Source organism: Delphinus delphis, chromosome 19, assembly GCF_949987515.2.
Source record: "Delphinus delphis chromosome 19, mDelDel1.2, whole genome shotgun sequence".
NCBI classification, from domain to species: domain Eukaryota; kingdom Metazoa; phylum Chordata; class Mammalia; order Artiodactyla; family Delphinidae; genus Delphinus; species Delphinus delphis.
Genome location: NC_082701.1, coordinates 18,242,585 through 18,260,826, shown reverse-complemented (window position 1 = coordinate 18,260,826; position 18,242 = coordinate 18,242,585). Strand labels below are relative to the sequence as shown.

At 36.6% G+C, this 18,242-nt stretch overlaps 2 protein-coding genes and 1 pseudogene across 6 annotated transcripts in view; 2 read left to right on the top strand and 1 right to left on the bottom strand.

The window, feature by feature from the left end:
- Nucleotides 1–18,242, bottom strand: part of GPATCH8 (G-patch domain containing 8) — a 98,292-nt gene that overhangs the window by 22,927 nt on the left and 57,123 nt on the right. The window lies entirely within an intron of this gene.
- Nucleotides 8,248–8,806, top strand: LOC132415153 (large ribosomal subunit protein uL23 pseudogene; annotated as a pseudogene).
- Nucleotides 11,820–13,754, top strand: LOC132414870 (small ribosomal subunit protein eS6-like). Its single transcript, XM_059997852.2, has 2 exons — nt 11,820–11,834; nt 13,194–13,754. The coding sequence occupies exons 1-2, from the start codon at nt 11,820–11,822 to the stop codon at nt 13,752–13,754; spliced, it is 576 nt and encodes a 191-aa protein (XP_059853835.2).

Below are 18,242 nucleotides of genomic sequence, written 5' to 3'. Positions count from 1 at the left end.
ACTATACACACAAAAGGAAATAAATCTATCACAAGCAAGAGTCACAAAAAATAAGCAATAGATTTAGTTCCCAAGAACTCAGATTTTGGAATAGTCTGTTACAGAATATAAAGTAACTATAAAATGTTTAAAATATAAAATGGAATTACAAAAATTAGCAAACATAAAATACTAAAAAATCAAAACCAAAAAAATAGGCAGACTGCAGAAAGAACCAAATGAGATTTTTACAACTGAAAAACCTAATTGTAAAAAATAAACAAAAAAATTCACCAACTATCTAGGGGATGGGTTAAAAGACAGTCAAGATACAGCTCAAAAAAATGTAGCAGGGTGGTGAAAACGTTCTGCTATTAGATTGTAACAATGGTTGCATGACCTTGTGGAATATACTAAAAACCACTGAACTGTACACTTTAAAAGGGTGAGTTTTATAGTAAGTGAATTATATTTCTATTGATACAATGGCTGAGAATTTTTCAGAACTGATGAAAGACATGACTCCGGAGGTACAGGAAGCACAGGTATACCACACAGGCTAAATAAAAATAAGCACCTAGAAACACTCACTGAGTCCCATAACTATGGGAGCAAAGACAATGAAATCATACTACTACCCAGAAAAAAATTAAGGATCACCCACAATCAGATTGACAGAAGATTCAAAAGCAACATCAAAAGATGGAAGATAGTATGCTTTGGTGTGTGAGAGAAAACATTTTCATTTGTATACCAAATGAAAATATTTTTCAGAAATGATGAAATAAAGGTACTTCCAGATAAAAAGAGAATTTACCACCTACAGATTCATTAAAAAGGAACTTCCTAAAGCAGTATTTCTGAAATCATAGATTGTGACCCACTAGTGGGTCATGACATTGATTTCGTAGATTGTAACAGGCAGAAAAAAAGGAAAAAAAAAAAGAGTAGAAAAATACAGAGGATATTTCACATAATAAAGGTAAATACTGTCTTCTAAAACTTTTGTTTCAGTTGTGTTTGTGTGGTTGTAATACTAAAAATATTCTTACTGAGGACTTGAAAGTCACTGTTTTAAGGAAGGAAAATGATGCCAGACAAAAGGTCTGAAATACTAAAAGTGGTAAGAAATGAAATTAATAAATATACAGATTAATAATCACAACAGTAACAACACCACCTAGCTTGCAGGATGGAAAAGAGTTAAAAAAAAATGCTAGCAGACACAGCCATAGATAATAGGAAAGGGTGTTTGAAATTAAAGCGTTCTAGAGTCCTTCTACTGATTGAGATGGAGTTAACTTTAGACTTTGTTAAATTAAGCATAATTTGTATTAGAATTCCAAGGGTTGTTATCAGAAAAATAGGAGTAGCAAAGGGGGAAAGATTAAGATAACTTCAATTTTATAAAGGTAAGACAGACAACAAAAAACAGGAAAATAGAAAGTAAAAAGATGTAAGAAACAGATTTATAAGTAATCACAAGAAATGTAAAGTATTAAAATAAAATACTGTCAGAAAAACAAATCCAACTACATGCTGATTATAAGAGATATCCCTAAAACATGAGGACTTAGAAAGTTGAAAGTTAAAGGACAGAAAACGATATGCCAGGCAAGTTACTAACCACAAGAAGCTAGAGTAACTATTAACGTTCAACTTTTTAGACTTTATAGCAAAAAGCATTACTTGAGACTGTGGCCAGCTATGGGGTTAAACACTACAAGATTATTCTCCAAATAAGATGCACTGCTAATTTTGAAAAGCCAACACAGATATGTTGGTCATCTATTAGTCTTAATGAGGTTTTGGCTCAAAACTGTGGGACTGATCCAAAGAAGTGGTCCAATTTGCCTCAGCAGTTCCACTTAAAAACTAGACATCTCAAAGCAAGTTGAGAATATTCATTTGCTATAAAGCAGCACAGAAGAATGAGAAGGGGAAAGGAATGATAAATGACTCCTTGCTAGCCTTCTACAGCAGGGTAGATAAGTAGCTCCTTCTAGTTAACAGACCTAAAGATAAATCTCATTTCAAAGGCTCTACAATCTGCCTTTCTTTTATTCAGTTTAGTATCTTTTGGATACACTTTCAAAGCATCTCTATCATCTAACATCTCTCCACTATTTCTCACATGAGCTATTTAATCAGTATGCAAGAGAAGGCTGATGTATTTTGTGGAATGCCAGTATTGAACTCATTTGGATAAATTAGTTAAAATTGAAAAGTGAATATATAACACATTATGATTTTTTTCCCTATTCGATCCTTCTCAATAGTTTTCTCTCAGCATCCTGGGCAATTTCATGTTGTCTGGCTATTAAGCTCCGCAATGGGAGAGGCCACAACAGTGAGAGGCCCGCGTACCGCAAAAACAGAAAACAAAAAAACCACATACAATCCAATTAAATATTGATTATAAGAGATTCTTTATTGCATCTCAAGTCTTTCAAAGGGAATCACATTCTTTCTTTCTTAAATACTTTCTTTGAAATTTCTTTTAGAAGAGTCTTCTGGTGGCAAATTTTATCCAAAAATTTATCTATTTTTAATCTCTACTCTTTTTTTTTTTTTGCGGTATGCGGGCCTCTCACCATTGTGGCCTCTCTCGTTGCAGAGCACAGGCTCCGGACGCGCAGGCTGAGCGGCCATGGCTCACGGGCCCAGCCGCTCTGTGGCATGTGGGATCTTCCCGGACCAGGGCACGAACCCGTGTCCCCTGCATCGGCAGGTGGACTCTCAACCACTGCGCAACCAGGGAAGCCCTAATCTCTACTCTTAAAGATATTTTTGCTGGGTGTGCAATTCTAGGTTGATGGTTGTTTGCTCTGAGCACATTCAACATTCCATTAGATTATAACAGAATTGACACTGTATTCTGACTTCCATGTTACTACAACAGTTCTTCAAAGATTGTGTATTTTTTATGGTATTGTACAGTTTTACCAGGACGTGTCTACATGTAGACTTCTTTTTTATCTTGCTCGAGATTCATTAGGCTTCCTGAATTTGTGAGTTGTGTCTTTCATCAAATTCTGGGATCTCCTCTTTGAACACTGCCTCTGCCCTATTCTTTTTCTTTCTTTCGTTCTGGAACTCTGTCTAGACACATTAGAGCTTCTCATTCTTTATCATCTAACTCTTCACGTATTTTCCATTTCTCTCTCTTTCTTTCTTGCCCTCCCTCTCTCCATTTTTTCCTGCATCCTGATACTTCTTCAGATGTGTTACAATTTAATATTCAACTCTGTGCAAAATGCTATTAAATCCTCCCATTGAGTTTTTATATGGTCTCTTGCCCTTTACTCATGATCTCAATCCCTTTTTATTCTTAAACATATTAAATATGCTTGTTTTACACACTGTAATCTGAGCTGACAACTCCAATATCTTAAGTCTTAAGGGGTCTGACTCTACTCTTCTTTTTTCTCCATTAACTCTAGCCCATAGTGTCTAGTTTCTCAGTTGGATTTGTGATATGACTATGATCTTCTGTTTTGGGGAGCTTTATCTAGGATTTCTTTTCTTTTTTTTTTTTTGGCTGCATGGCTTAGTTCCCCAACCAGGGTGTGAACCCAGGCCACGGCAGTGAAAGCACTGAGTCCTAACCACTGGACCACCAGGGAAATCCCTAGCTAGGAGTTTTTTGAAGCCTAACTTGTTCTAAAGAAGTTTGAATTTTCTTCTTCCCAAGGGCCTGAGACCACTTTACCATATATTTCATTTACTCTTAAAATGTCATAATTTTATGTCCCACTAAAAAAAGAAAAGAAAAAACTTCTCAGCCATCATCTCTTGGAATCTATCCCATTTCTCTCTCCTGTTGGGACTTTAGTAATATTGTATTAAGCTGTCTGGATATTACCCCATTGATCTTGGATAGTCTGTTCTGTTTTTTTACTTTTTCTTTCAACTTCAGTTTGGATAATTTATATTGACTTGTCTTCAAATTTACTGATTCTATCTTCTGCTGTGTCTAGTCTGCTGATAAGCTCATGGAGAGAATTCTTCATCTCTGATACTGTGTTTTTCCTTTCTCCCTGGGTGATTTAATCAATTTCCGTGACTTCATCAATATGCTAGACATCCCCAGTCCAATTATTTCTTGCTGAGACCAACAAAAGAATGCAGAAATAAAGAGGAAAAGAAGTGGGGAAAAGGGAGGTGGAAAAAATAGAAAGGACAAAATGAGATGGCAGATTTAAATCCAAATATACTGGAAATGACACTACCTATATTTAGATTAAATACTCCAATTAAGAGAGACTGGGGTGGGGGGAAAGATATTGGAAGACTAGATAAAACACCTACAAATAATCCAACTAAATGTTGATTATAAAAGCTAAAAGAGGGGCTTCCCTGGTGGCGCAGTGGTGAGAGTCCACCTGCCGATGCAGGGGACATGGGTTCGTGCCCCAGTCCGGGAAGATCCCACATGCCGCGGAGCGGCTGGGCCCGTGAGCCATGGCCGCTGAGCCTGCGCATCCGGAGCCTGTGCTCCGCAACGGGAGATGCCACAAGGGTGAGAGGCCCGCGTAACACAAAAAAAAAAAAAAAAAAAAAAAAAAAAGGCTAAAAGAAAAAGGGTGGAAAAAGACATCAGAAAATACACTAACCAAAATAAAGCTATCAAAATTGATATCAGACAAAAGAAACTTTAAGGCAAAACTATCACTTTATAATAACAGGCTCAATCTATTAACAATTATAAAGTTGTATGCAGCTTCAAAATATATAAGCAAAAATGCCAAAGCTATAAGAAGAAATGGAAAAATCCACCATCAGTGGGAGATTAACATTCCTCTCTCAGTAACTGATAGTTCAAGCAAGCAAAAAAATTTAGTAAGAGTATAGCTGATTCAAGGAATACAATTAACAGTCTCAAAACAAATAGGATATGTGTAAAACTGCAGCCAACAACTAGAGGATACATATTCTTTTCAAGTAAACACAGAGCATTTAAGAAAACTGACCACTTTAACACATTTCAAACAACTGGTATTATTCTCTGTATTACAATTAAATTAGAAGTCAGTAATACAATAATCAGGGGAAAAAACAGTCACATATTTGAAAATTAAGAAATACTTTTAAATAATTTAGTAAAGAAGAAATCATAATCAAGTAGAAAATATTTCAAACTGAGAGATAAAAATGACACACCTCAACTCCTAAGATGTAGCTGAAATGGTAATACTGAAGTGAAATGGGAGGGGAGGGGGAAAGGGAGGTAGAGGGTGGAAGCAAGGAAAAGGAAGGAAGGGAAGGAGGGAGGCAAGGACGGTGTAAAAACTGGAAAAGATGATGCTGAAATGTCACTATCTGCAGACAGTATGTACAAAATCCAACAAACTCTTCAGATAATAAACTCTTACCAAACACTAGTAATGGAAGCTTGCTGGATACATAAAAAACAAACTAACAGAAAACAACAATACCAGGATTTCTGGTATGAATGTGGCAACACAGGAAAACAACTTTCTTTTTCTCTTGAATACCACACAAAAGCAAAATAGTGATATGATCTGGAGAATGAGAAAAGGCATAAGAGAAGTATGTGAGGAGAAATGAAGCAGAAGCCATTCAAGGCCAAGTGAGCAGTGAAAAAAGGCCAGCAGTAGCAGATTTTCAGAAAATGACAGCAAAAACATACTTCAAGTATGATAAACGGCTCACTTGAAGTGATACACCTACATCTCTTGCACTCATCAAGAATTTCTGAGATCTAGAAAAAGCAGAGGGAAGAACCTGGATTGGAGCAATGGGAGACAGCCCTTCAAACATACAAATATCCAAATCCCTTCAAATATACAGGCCAAAAACCCAAAACCAAAACAAAAAACCCCCACCACATGCCTTGATCTACATGTTGAAGGGGCACATTTTGTGCCAATGAAAACAGTCCCAAAACAGTGGTCATAATCAACACTGCAGTAAAGTTATTGAATCTTAAAGGTAAAGAAAGACTCCTCTGAGCAGCTAGGTAAAACCATCAAAGGGAGAAATTAGCCCAGCCTTCAATTTCTTCAGGATTATATTCAATTCCTTCAGGATTATATTCAATTCCAGAAGCCAGTGGTACAACAAGATATCTAAGGAAAGAAAGTATTAACCAAGGATTTTGTAATGTACATATATTTATATATGTGATTGAATTATTTTTATAGGTTCATATAACATATGAGATTATATAATCTCATATTATAAATATATAATATAAAATATAATCTCATATATTATATATATTTTATATATATATAAATAATTCAGGAAATATTGTTTGTACAACCCCCTTTAAAGAAGTTACTAGGAAATAAACAGCAGAAGTGATGAGGAAAAACTCAACAGAAGGACTGGAAGCCTGCTTTGAATACATTTACATGTAGAATTGAGGTTAAAAGAAGTGGGGCTACTAGGGTATCAGATTACAATGTACATGTTACACGCCCTCACAAGAAAGAAATGGTATAACTAATATAAGATGGGGAGGGTGGTAGAGATAAGTAAATGGGAATTAGAATTTGCCTTTCGTTACAACTATAATAGACGTAAAAAAGAACTCCATTTAAAACTGAAAATTATGTAAGTATTATACAACCATATTTAATTGTATGCTACATACACACTAAGTTTACTGATATTAGGTGGTAGACGAAATGAAAGGGAGGAAAAGAGGAAACAAGGAAACTTTCTCCTGCTTACAGTATGAAAATGATGGATACTCTCTAAAAGAAATAAAGAACGAAAGGTAATTTTGTTAAGTTATAAAGGTAATTAAAACAAAAATATAATCCAACCTATATCCACCTATCTATATCTATCCATCTATCTATAGCTTTATCTACCTTACACTCAGAGGAGAAAAACAGAGCACAGAGTCAGCGACTTAAAAAGATAAATATGAACTAAACATATCTGTCACATAAAATATAAAATATTAACTAAAAAAAATTTTTCATACTGTAACACAAAGCAAAACCCAACTCTATGATGATCATAAGAGGCACATTCAAAACAGGGTGATTCAGAAAGACTCAAAAGGATGGAGACATACTAAGCAATACATATACAAAAAATGAAAGCAGGAGTCAGGGTTTTTCAATCAAGGTAGAATTTACATTAAAAGCTTTAAACAAGATAAAGGTACATAATGTCAATGAGGTCAACTCATGGTATCTAAAAATCTTAATATCTAACTATCATAATCTAGCAGCAACATCCATAAAACAGAAATTAGAGGAGATTCAAGGGAAACACATGAACATACTAAAGCAAGGAGACTCAAATCATCTCATTACATGACAGGTCAAAGAGATAAAAAATAAACAAGGATACAGAACACCTTAAGGATATTTTAACACAGTTATGTGCCTGAAAATAGGGCATACATCTTTTATAAAAGTACTCATAGAACACTCACCCCAAAAGACCCTACTAGGCTACAGAGGAAACCATAATAAATCCCCCAAAGAAGAAATAATATGAGCAACATATATGAACACAGTACAATGAAACTGGGAATTAACATTTTTAAAAAGGCCTTTCTACAAATCTGAAACTAGAATATCTAGGGAAAAAATGATAACGACAACATTATATATCAATATACACAGGCTACAGGTGAAGCAGTGTTTAGGAAAAACACACGGGTTTAACTACTTTAAAGCAATCAAATAATAACAAATAAAAGCCATACCCTGGATAAACTCTCATACATGTATACCAGGAAATATATGAATCCATTTATATAAAAGTCAAAAACAGTTAAATTAAACAATACACATTTAGGGATATGAAACACATGGTAAAACCATCTTAAAAAGGAAGAGAAAATAAAAGAGTTGATAACACTTTCTAATTCATTCCATGAGACCAGTATTACCCTGATACAAAGACATCACAAGAAAACTACAGACTAACATCTCTTATAAATATAGATGCAAAAATCCTGAACAAAATGCTAGCAAACCAAATCCAGCAGCATACTAAAAAGATTATACACCATGACCATGACCAAGTAGGATCTATCCCAGGAATGCAAAGGTGGTTCAACATATGAAAATGAAATCTATATAATATACCACATTAATGGGGGTGGGGGGAACCTCATGTTATTTTTTTCATAGATGCAAAAACAGCATTTGACAAAATGTATCACCCTTTCATAAGAAAAACACTCAACAAACTACAAATAGAAGGGAACTTCCTCAATCTGATAAGGGCATCTATGAAAACCCCCCAGCTAACATCATACTTAAAAGTTAAAGACCCCCATTTCACGAAGATGGCGCCGAAAGCGAAGAAGGAAGTCCCTGCCCCTCCCAAAGCCGAAGCCAAAGCAAAGGCTTTGAAGGCCAAGAAAGCAGTGCTGAAAGGCGTACACAGCCACAAAAAAAAGAAGATCCGGACGTCACCCACCTTCCGACGGCCCAAAACACTGCGGCTCAGGAGGCAGCCCAAATATCCTCGGAAGAGCGCCCCTAGGAGAAACAAGCTTGACCACTATGCCATCATCAAGTTCCCCCTCATCACCGAGTCAGCCATGAAGAAAATAGAAAACAACAACACACTGGTGTTCACTGTGGATGTCAAGGCTAACAAGCACCAAATTAAACAGACTGTGAAGAAGCTCTATGACATTGACGTGGCTAAGGTCAACACCCTGATCAGGCCTGATGGAGAGAAGAAGGCATATGTTCGACTGGCTCCTGACTATGACGCTTTGGATGTTGCCAACAAAATTGGGATCATCTAAACTGAGTCCAGCTGACTAATTCAAAATATAAAAGTTTTCACTTAAAAAAAAAAAAAGTTAAAGACTGAAAGCTTGCCCATTAAAATCAGAACAAAGATGTCTCTTCCCCTCTACGACAGAGCTATCTGCTCTTGTCATTTCTACTCAACATTATATTGGAAGTTCTAAGCAGGGCGATTAGACATGTTTAAAAAAAAAAAAAAAAAGGCATCCAGATGGGAAAGCAGACGGGAGAAAGAAGAAGTAAAGCTATCTTTTTTCACAGATGATATGGTATTATATGTAATAAACCCTAAAGAATTCACCAAAAAAACCTACTAGAGCTGCTAAATGAGTTTAGCAAAGTTGTAGGATACAAGATCAATATAAAAATATCACAGTAGCATAAAAAATCAGAATTCTTAGGATTAAATTTAACAAAAGAAACAGAGCTTAAAAAAAACATTATTGAAAGAAATAAAGAAGACGTAAATAAATGAAAAAACATCCTATGTTCATGGACTGGAAGACTTAACATTGTTAAGATGGCAATACTCCCCAAACTGATCTACTGATTCAACATAATCTTTATCAGAATCCCAGCTGACTTCTTTGTAGAAATTGACAAGCTGATTCTAAAATTCACATAGGATTACAAGGGACCAAGAACAGCCAAAACAATCCTGAAAATGAATAAAGTAGAAGGGCTCACACTTCTCAATTGCAAAACTTGTTACAAAGCAACAGTAATCAAGAGAGTGTTACTGCAAAGACATAAAGATCAATGGAATATACCAATAATTGAGAGGAAAAACCCCATATATTTATGGTCAACTGATTTTCGAATGGCCAAGACCATTCAATGGGGATAAAATAGTCTTTTCAACAAATAGTGCTGGGACAACTGGGTAGGCACATGCAAAAGACTGAATTTGGACCCCCTACCAAACATGACATATAAAATTTTTAAAAATAAAATTTATTTATTTATGGCTGTGTTGGGTCTTCGTTGCTGTGCGTGGGCTTTCTCTAGTTGCGGTGAGCGGGGGCTACTCTTCGTTGTGGTACGCGGGCTTCTCATTGCCGTGGCTTCTCTTGTTGCAGAGCACAGGCTCTAGGCGCGCAGGCTTCAGTAGTTGTGGCACACGGGCTTAGTTGCTCCGCCACATGTGGAATCTTCCCAGACCAGGGCTCGAACCCGTGTCCCTTGCATTGGCAGGCAGATTCTTAACCACTCCGCCAACAGGGAAGCCCACATGACATATAAAAATTAATTCAAAATATATCAAAGACCTAAATGTTAAGAGCTAAAACTATAAAACTCTTAGAAGGAAGCATAGGTGTAATTTTTCATGGCCTTGGATTAGGCAATGGGTTCTTAAATATGACATCAAAAACACCGGCAACAAAAGAAACAAAGATAAAGTGGACTTCATCAAATTTTAAAACTCTGAGCACCAAAGGGCATTATCAAGTGAAATGACAACAAAAAGTGGAAGAAAATATTTGCAAGTCATACACCTGACAAGGGACTCATTCCAGAATTCATATAGAATTCTTATAACTCAACAATAAAAGGACAGCCCAATTTCAAAAATGGGCAAAAGATCTGAAGACATTTCTCCAAAGAACATAGTTAAAAAGGCCAATAAGGGGCTTCCCTGGTGGCGCAGTGGTTGGGAGTCCGCCTGCCGATGCAGGGGACATGGGTTCGTGCCCTGGTCCAGGAAGATCCCACATGCCGCGGAGCGGCTAGGCCCGTGAGCCATGGCTGATGAGCCTGCGCGTCCGGAGGCTGTGCTCTGCAACGGGAGAGGCCACAACAGTGAGAGGCCCGTGTACCGCAAAAAAAAAAAAAAGGCCAATAAGCACATGAAAAGATGCTTAACCAAAACCACAAGAAGGTACTACTACTTCACACCTACTAGGATGGCTATAATAGAAAAGACAGAAAACAATAAGTGTTGATGAGAATGTAGAGAAATTGTAACTCTCATATAGTACGAGTGAGAAAACAAAATGGTGCAACCATTTGTGGAAAAGAGTCTGGCGGTTCCTTAAAAGTTAAACACTGAGTTACCATATAACTAGCAATGCCATTCCTAGGTATATACAAAAGAGAATTGAAAAATATATTCACACAAAAACTTGTACAAGATATTCAAAGCAGCATTATTCATAACAGCCAAAAAGTGGAAACAACTCATATGTCCATTAACTGATGAATAATTAAACAAACTAGTATATTCATACAATGCAATATTATTCAGCCCTAAAAAGGAGTAAAGTACTGATACATGCTATTTATATGGATGAACTTTGAAAACGTTATGCTAAGTAAAAGAAGTCAGATACAAAAGGCCACATATTGAATGATTTAATTTATATGAAATGTCCAGAATAGGCAAATGTATAGAGACAGAAAGTGGTTGCTGGGGGAGGGAGAAGAGGGGGAATGAGGAATGACTGCTAAAGGGTACAAGGTTTCTTCTTGGGGTGATGTAAATGTTCTGGAATTAGTGGTGACAGTTGTACAACATTGTGAATATGCTAAGTCACTAAACTCTATATTATATAATGGTTAAAACGGTGAATTTTATCTCAACAACAGCAAAAACCTACCTGAAAAATTGCAAGTGAATGATAAACACAAAATCCAGGACAGTGCTTACCTCTGAAGGAGGAAGAAATGGGACGGGATCATAAAGTTATGGATAATGTTCTTCTTAAACTGAGCAGAAGACACACAAGTGTCTGTAGTTACTCTTCATATCTTACACATATTTTTAAAATATCTTATCAATATTTAACAAGATACTAAGGGTATCAAAACGGGACTGCAGTTTTTGTTTTCAGTTAAAAGCATGGGTAAAGCTATTTGCTTTAAAACTATGTACAACTTTCATAAAAATGAAAATTAAAAAAAAAAAGAATAGAAGGCAGTGAGTGTAGAGACTATCCTTTCAGAATTTTGGTTCTTAAGACAAGTAAAAAGAAAAGATGGCAGTTACAGAGAGTAAGAGTCAACAGAGTAAGGGTTTTTTTTTGTAATTTTAGTGGTTCTTTTCCCCCAAGAATGTGTGAGCATGTTTATTGGTGATAGGAAATGAATGAGTGCAAAGTGAGTTTGCCAAGATAGGAAAAAAGATGTAAGGTCCTTGATAATACAGAGAGGATTAGGATCCAGAATTCAGATGTAGTTAGGAATTTTCATTTGACAGATTATGAAACAAGGGAGAAATATTTAAGGATGGGAAGAGATAGACCCAAGTTTGATGGCAGATATTACAGGTAGAAGGCGGCACTCCCATTTGATAGTCCACATTTTCTTTAAGTTTTCTACTAGGAGTAAGGGAAGATGGAGGAAGGACAAGGGTAGCCGAGGGAAGATGAGGGCTTAAAGATCAATGTTTGAGAATGACAGCTGAAGAGACTAAGAGGGAGTTGATGCGTAAAAGGATTCCTTGGCAGTTCTGGGAGTCCAGTGAGTTGGCACCAGTCGCACACTGCACTACAGTAAAGACGCAGAAATGAAGAATGCAAATATTTCTGAGTGGGGATAGGTTCTTGGTGAGTAGGTATGACAAAAAAAGGATTAGGAAGAAAAGAAGTTGGAATCAAAGTGTTGAGAGAAGTAAAAAATCAATTTGTGGTGTTCAAGAAGTATAAATTAAGGAGGGGCTAAGTTACTAAAGTCAAGGTTCCGAGGTCATGTGAAGGTGAAGAACAAATATGAAATAAAGGAGTGACATCAAGAAGGGGAGAGGGTTTCGCAAGCTGTATAATTCAAAGCTGACAAGATTTCTGAATAAACAGTCTGATCAATAAAATGGGAGTAAGTAATTCTTGTTGTACCTACCACAAAGAGTTCAAAAGTGAAATAATTTCTTGGTCGGAGGAGAAAGGGCCTCAAAATATAATGTGTAATCTAATGAGGTTGTGAATTACTCAGCTACTACATGTATTTATTATTTACTTGATAGTGTAACTTTTACTTGAAAAACAATAAAAATGTATTCTCTAAAATGTTTATATTTCTGATAGTATATCAAATAGACCTGGTTTTCCCCATCATTTCCAAGAATTTATTTGTTCAACTCGTATTTATTGAGTACTTATGTGCCGGGCACTATACTGGATGCAGTATATATATTGCCAGACAAATAGACAGTTTCTCTCCTCAAGGCCCTTTCTTTCCAGTACCACAGTCAGCCTATAAATAAGGTTACAAGCAAAAATTTATAATTATAAATTATATATGAGAGTGTTGCAAGAGAATAAAGTAGAGGATTTATTTAAATTGGGTGGTTAGGAAAGATTTCTTTTGAAGTAATATTTAAGCTAAGACCTAAAGGATAAAAGCCAACCACATGAAAAATTTCTAAACAGTGGCATGATGATTCTATGCTTAAGGACAGTGGTTAGACAGAAAAAGACAGCCCAGGTCCTAACCTGAAGAACTCCAACATCTAAAGTTTAGGCAGCTCTTTTTTGTGGCACCTCAGAGGCAATCAGCCACTTCAGGATAAAGCGGAACATCTCTTTCCCAGCTACTGGCTGCCAGAAACTCATTGAAGTGAACGATGAACAAAAACTTCATACCTTTTATGAGAAGCGTATGGCCACAGAAGTTGCTGCTGACGCTCTGGGTGAAGAATGGAAGGGTTATGTGGTCCGAATCAGTGGTGGGAACGACAAACAAGGTTTCCCCATGAAGCAGGGTGTCTTGACCCATGGCCGAGTCTGCCTGCTACTGAGTAAGGGGCATTCCTGCTACAGACCAAGGAGGACTGGAGAAAGAAAGCATAAATCTGTACGGGGTTGCATTGTGAATGCAAATCTGAGTGTTCTCAATTTGGTCATCGTAAAAAAAGGGAAGAAGGATATTCCTGACTCACTGATACTACTGTGCCTTGTCGCCAAAAGAGCTAGCAGAATCCACAAACTTTTCAATCTCTCTAAAGATGATGTCCGACAGAGTGAAATAAGTCAGAAAGAGAAAAGCAAATACTGTACGCTAATACATGTATATGGAATCTAAAAAACAAAAAAAAAATGGTCATGAAGAACCTAAGGGCAAGACGGGAATAAAGACGCAGACTTACTAGAGAATGGACTTGAGGATACGGGGATGGGGAAGGGTAAGTTGGGACAAAGTGAGAGAGTGGCATGGACATATATACACTACCAAGTGTATAACAGATAGCTGCTGGGAAGCAGCCGCATAGCACAGGGTGATCAGCTCGGTGCTTTGTGACCACCTAGAGGGGTGGGATAGGGAGGGTGGGAGGGAGGGAGACGCAAGAGGGAAGCGATATGGGGATATATGTATATGTATAACTGATTCACTTTGTTATAAAGCAGAAACTAACACACCATTGTAAAGCAATTATACTCCGATAAAGATGTTAAAAAAAAATAAAAAATAAAGATGATGTCCGCCAGTATGTTGTGAGAAAGCCCCTAAACAAAGGTAAGAAACCTAGGACCAAAGCACCCAAGATTCACCATCTTGTTACTCCATGTGTTCTGCAACACAAATGTCAGCGTATTGCTCTGAAGAAACAGCGTACTAAGAAAAATAAGGAAGAGGCTGCAGAATATGCTAAACTTCTGGCAACAATAAAGAAGGCCAAAGGAAAACGCCAGGAACAGATTGTCAATAGACGGAGGCTGTCTTCTCTGAGAGCTTCTACTTCTAAGTCTGAGTCCAATAAAAAATGAGATGTTCTAAGCATAACAAATAAATAAGAAGAGACAAAAAAAAGTTCAGGCAGAAGAGGAGTCAACAAAGGAATCTATACAGAAGCAGCAAGAGAGATAAGGAGGAGGAATCTATAAAATCTTCAAAAGCAAGAGAAAAGAAATTGTTTTAAAGAGAAAAGAGTGGTCAATTGTATTGAATGATGCAAAGAAGCAGGACGTGGAAGAAAATAAGAACTTTAAAAGGTCTACTGGATTTAGCAAATAAAGGTATTTTGCAGCCTTGAATAAACTGGTTCAGTGCAAAGTGCTAAAGCCAGTCTAAATGGGTTGAAGAGTGCATAAAGAAAGGGGTAGGGAAAGGAGAACAGGGAAAGAAAAAAAGGAAGAGAAGGAAGAGAGAGATTTCCCCATATTATAACTCTGGATAAAATAAAACACACAGGGCTTCCCTGGTGGCGCAGTGGTTGAGAGTCCGCCTGCCGATGCAGGGGACACGGGTTCGGGACACGGGTTCGTGCCCTGGTCCGGGAAGATCCCACATGGGATCTTGAGCCATGATGGGCCCGTGAGCCATGGCCGCTGAGCCTGCGCGTCCGGAGCCTGTGCTCCGCCACGGGAGAGGCCACAACAGTGAGAGGCCTGCGTATCGCAAAAAAAAAAAAGAAAGAAAGAAAAATTAACATATAGCTGAGCTCAACACGACAGGGCAATCCCTAGGCACCTAAAGATGAGGCCTCAGGACCTTGATGGTAGAAGGCCTACTAAGCTCTCCCTGCGAAATGCTCAGAGAGATGAATGGTTGTCTCCATCCTTGAAACAGGGACTAGAAAAACAGCACTACATCATCACCTGCTATCCCCTGAACGCATCAAAAACTCACCATCTACCAAGGTATAAATGGAAAAGGTCATGCATAGAAGGTTGGAATTTCAGACCACAGTCATCGGTGGACCTAAAGGATGTACACCTTTCATCCAAAGCAGGAACCCTTAGCTTAGGTATTAACATTTTAAAACCAGTCCATATAAAGTTCTCAGGTCTTCAGTTAAAGACTTGAGTCTCTAGCAAAAGCACATATGGAACTGCCCGATAAGAACCCCTCTAAAATCCAGGATATGAAAAACATCCAGAGAATGAGATGACAATCAAAACTGCAAACCACACAAGGAAACAAACCACTGCAAGAAAGTCAGAAGCAGCAAACTACGAAAACACTTACAAAGTACTACAGATAATAGAAGATTTGAAAGAAATTATAAAATAAGAACATTTAGAATGTTTTTTTAAAAAAGGCAGAAATAGTAACCAAAAGGCAAAAAATTTTGTTTTTGTTTAAAAAACAAAAAAATAGCAAATTTTGGGGAAAAGAATCAAAAAGATATTTTAGGAACTAAAAAAAGGGACTTAAAAAAGTGATTGATATATAATAAAACAATATTTATATAAGTGTTAATTGTAGAATATAGGTGGTAGGTATATAGGTATTCACTATATAGATCTTTCATTTTTTTCTGTATGCTCAACAATTTTCATTATAAAATATCACTGAAATAAAAAATAAGTAAATAACATCAGGTGCGGTGAATAGAGAAAATCCTCTGTATCTTCTAAGCTCTATGTTTTTTCCTTTTACATTTAAATCTTTAATCCACCTGCAATTGATTATTGTATGGTATGGGGTAGAAGTTCAAATTCACTATTTCCCATATGGATAACCAACTGTCTCAGAACCTTTTACTGAAAAATTCATTCTTTCCCCCACTTCTCTGCAATACCATCTTTGTCTTATCAAGGGGTCAAATATGTAAGGGTCTGCAACTGGGCTCTCTTTTCTGTTCCACTGGTCTATCCTTATGCCAATATCACATGTCTCAATTACTGTAGCTTTCTATCTTATACTTTAAGAATGCTTTGACTATTCTTGGCCCTTTATACTTCCATACAAAATTCCATACAAAATCCTGTTGGGATTTTTATATGATTGATTTGAATATATAGAAAAATTGGGGGAAAACAGATACCTTTACAATATTGAGTCTTCTAATTCATGATCATAAAAAAAATCTCATTTTTAAAATTCATTGTTCTTTAATGCCTCTAAATAATGCTTCAGAATTTTTGCCTTAAGTCTCCCGCATCTCATTAGATCCATACCCAAGTGTTTCATATATTTTTTTTTGCTATTACAGTTGGTGACATTTTTGTTATATCCATTTTCTAATATGAAAATTTAAATGTATGATTTTGAAAAAAAATGTATGATTTTGTATCTAGCATCCTGCTAAACTGTTATTTGTGTAACTAATCTGTAAATTTTCTTGGATATCATGAACATAATCATACCTGCAAACAATGACAGTTCTGTCTCTCCCTTTCATCTCTTGCATCTTTGTTTGTTTTTGCCTGTCTGCCTTACTGTGCTGCTTAAGACCACCAGAACAATATTTAATACAAACAATGACAGCAGGTATCCCTGTTATGTTTCCCCATCTCAAAAGGAAAGCTTTCGACTTTTCAATATTAACTATGATGTCTCCTATATAGTTTTTGTAGGCATTCCACCTGGTTAAAAAAGGTCCTTTCTTTGTCAAGTTGGACAAGACTTTTCATCATGAATGAATGTTGAATTTTATATAATGCTCTTGGTTTTTTTGCATCTATTGAGATGATCATATAATTTTTTTCCTTTAATCATCTAATATGGTTGACTACATGAATTGATTTTAACATTATATCAATCTTGCATTCGTGGGATAACTTGGTCATGGTATATCCTAAATTGGTTATGGTGTTTTAAGATCTGCATCTGTGTTATACATCAATGTCATATAATTATTCTTATCATACTGTCCTTGTCAGGAGTTACCATCTAGTCTCTAATTAAATGAGCTGGGAGTTTTTCTTCATTTTCAATTCTCTGGAAGATCAGAAATTGTTGGTCAAGACTGAAGTTACTTCTTTTATGAATTGTGATAGAACTCACTATGAAATTATTTGGGCTGTATGGAAAGATTTTTCACCACAGATTCAATTTATATAATTTATATATGTTATAGGATTACCAAGGTTTTCTATTCTCTTCAAGTCTATTTTAGCAAGTTATATTCTTTAGGAATTTGTCCACTTAAACCTATCTTTGCATTCAAAGCATAAAGTTATCCATACTATGTTTACCTTTTAGTGCCTGCTGCATCTGCAATGATATCCTCTTTTTTTCATTATTGACATTGGTTTTCTATGTTCTTTTCTTTCTTAATATCACAAGTATGTCAAAGAACTAACTTATGGATTTGTTGTATGTTTGTTTTCTGTTTCATTCTTTTGTGTTCTTATCTTTATCTTATCTTCATTATTTCTTTTCTTTAACATTCTTTGGGTTTATTTTGCTATTCTTTTGCTAACTTCCCAAGAGGAACGTTTACTTCATTTATTTCCTGCCTTTTTTTTTCTAAGATAAGCATTAAGGACATGTACTTGCTATCAATACCTAAATAGACATTTCTCCAAAGAAGATATACAGATTGCCAACAAACACATGAAAGGGCGCTGAACATCACTAATCATTAGAGAAATGCAAATCAAAACTACAATGAGGTATCACCTCACTCCGTCAGAAGAGCCAGAATGGCCATCGTCAAAAAATCTACAAACAGGGCTTCCCTGGTGGCGCAGTGGTTGAGAGTCCGCCGCCCGCCGATGCAGTGGACACGGGTTCATGCCCCGGTCCAGGAAGATCCCACATGCTGCAGAGCGGCTGGGCCCGTGAGCCATGGCTGCTGAGCCTGCGCGTCCAGAGCCTGTGCTCCGCAACAGGAGAGGCCAC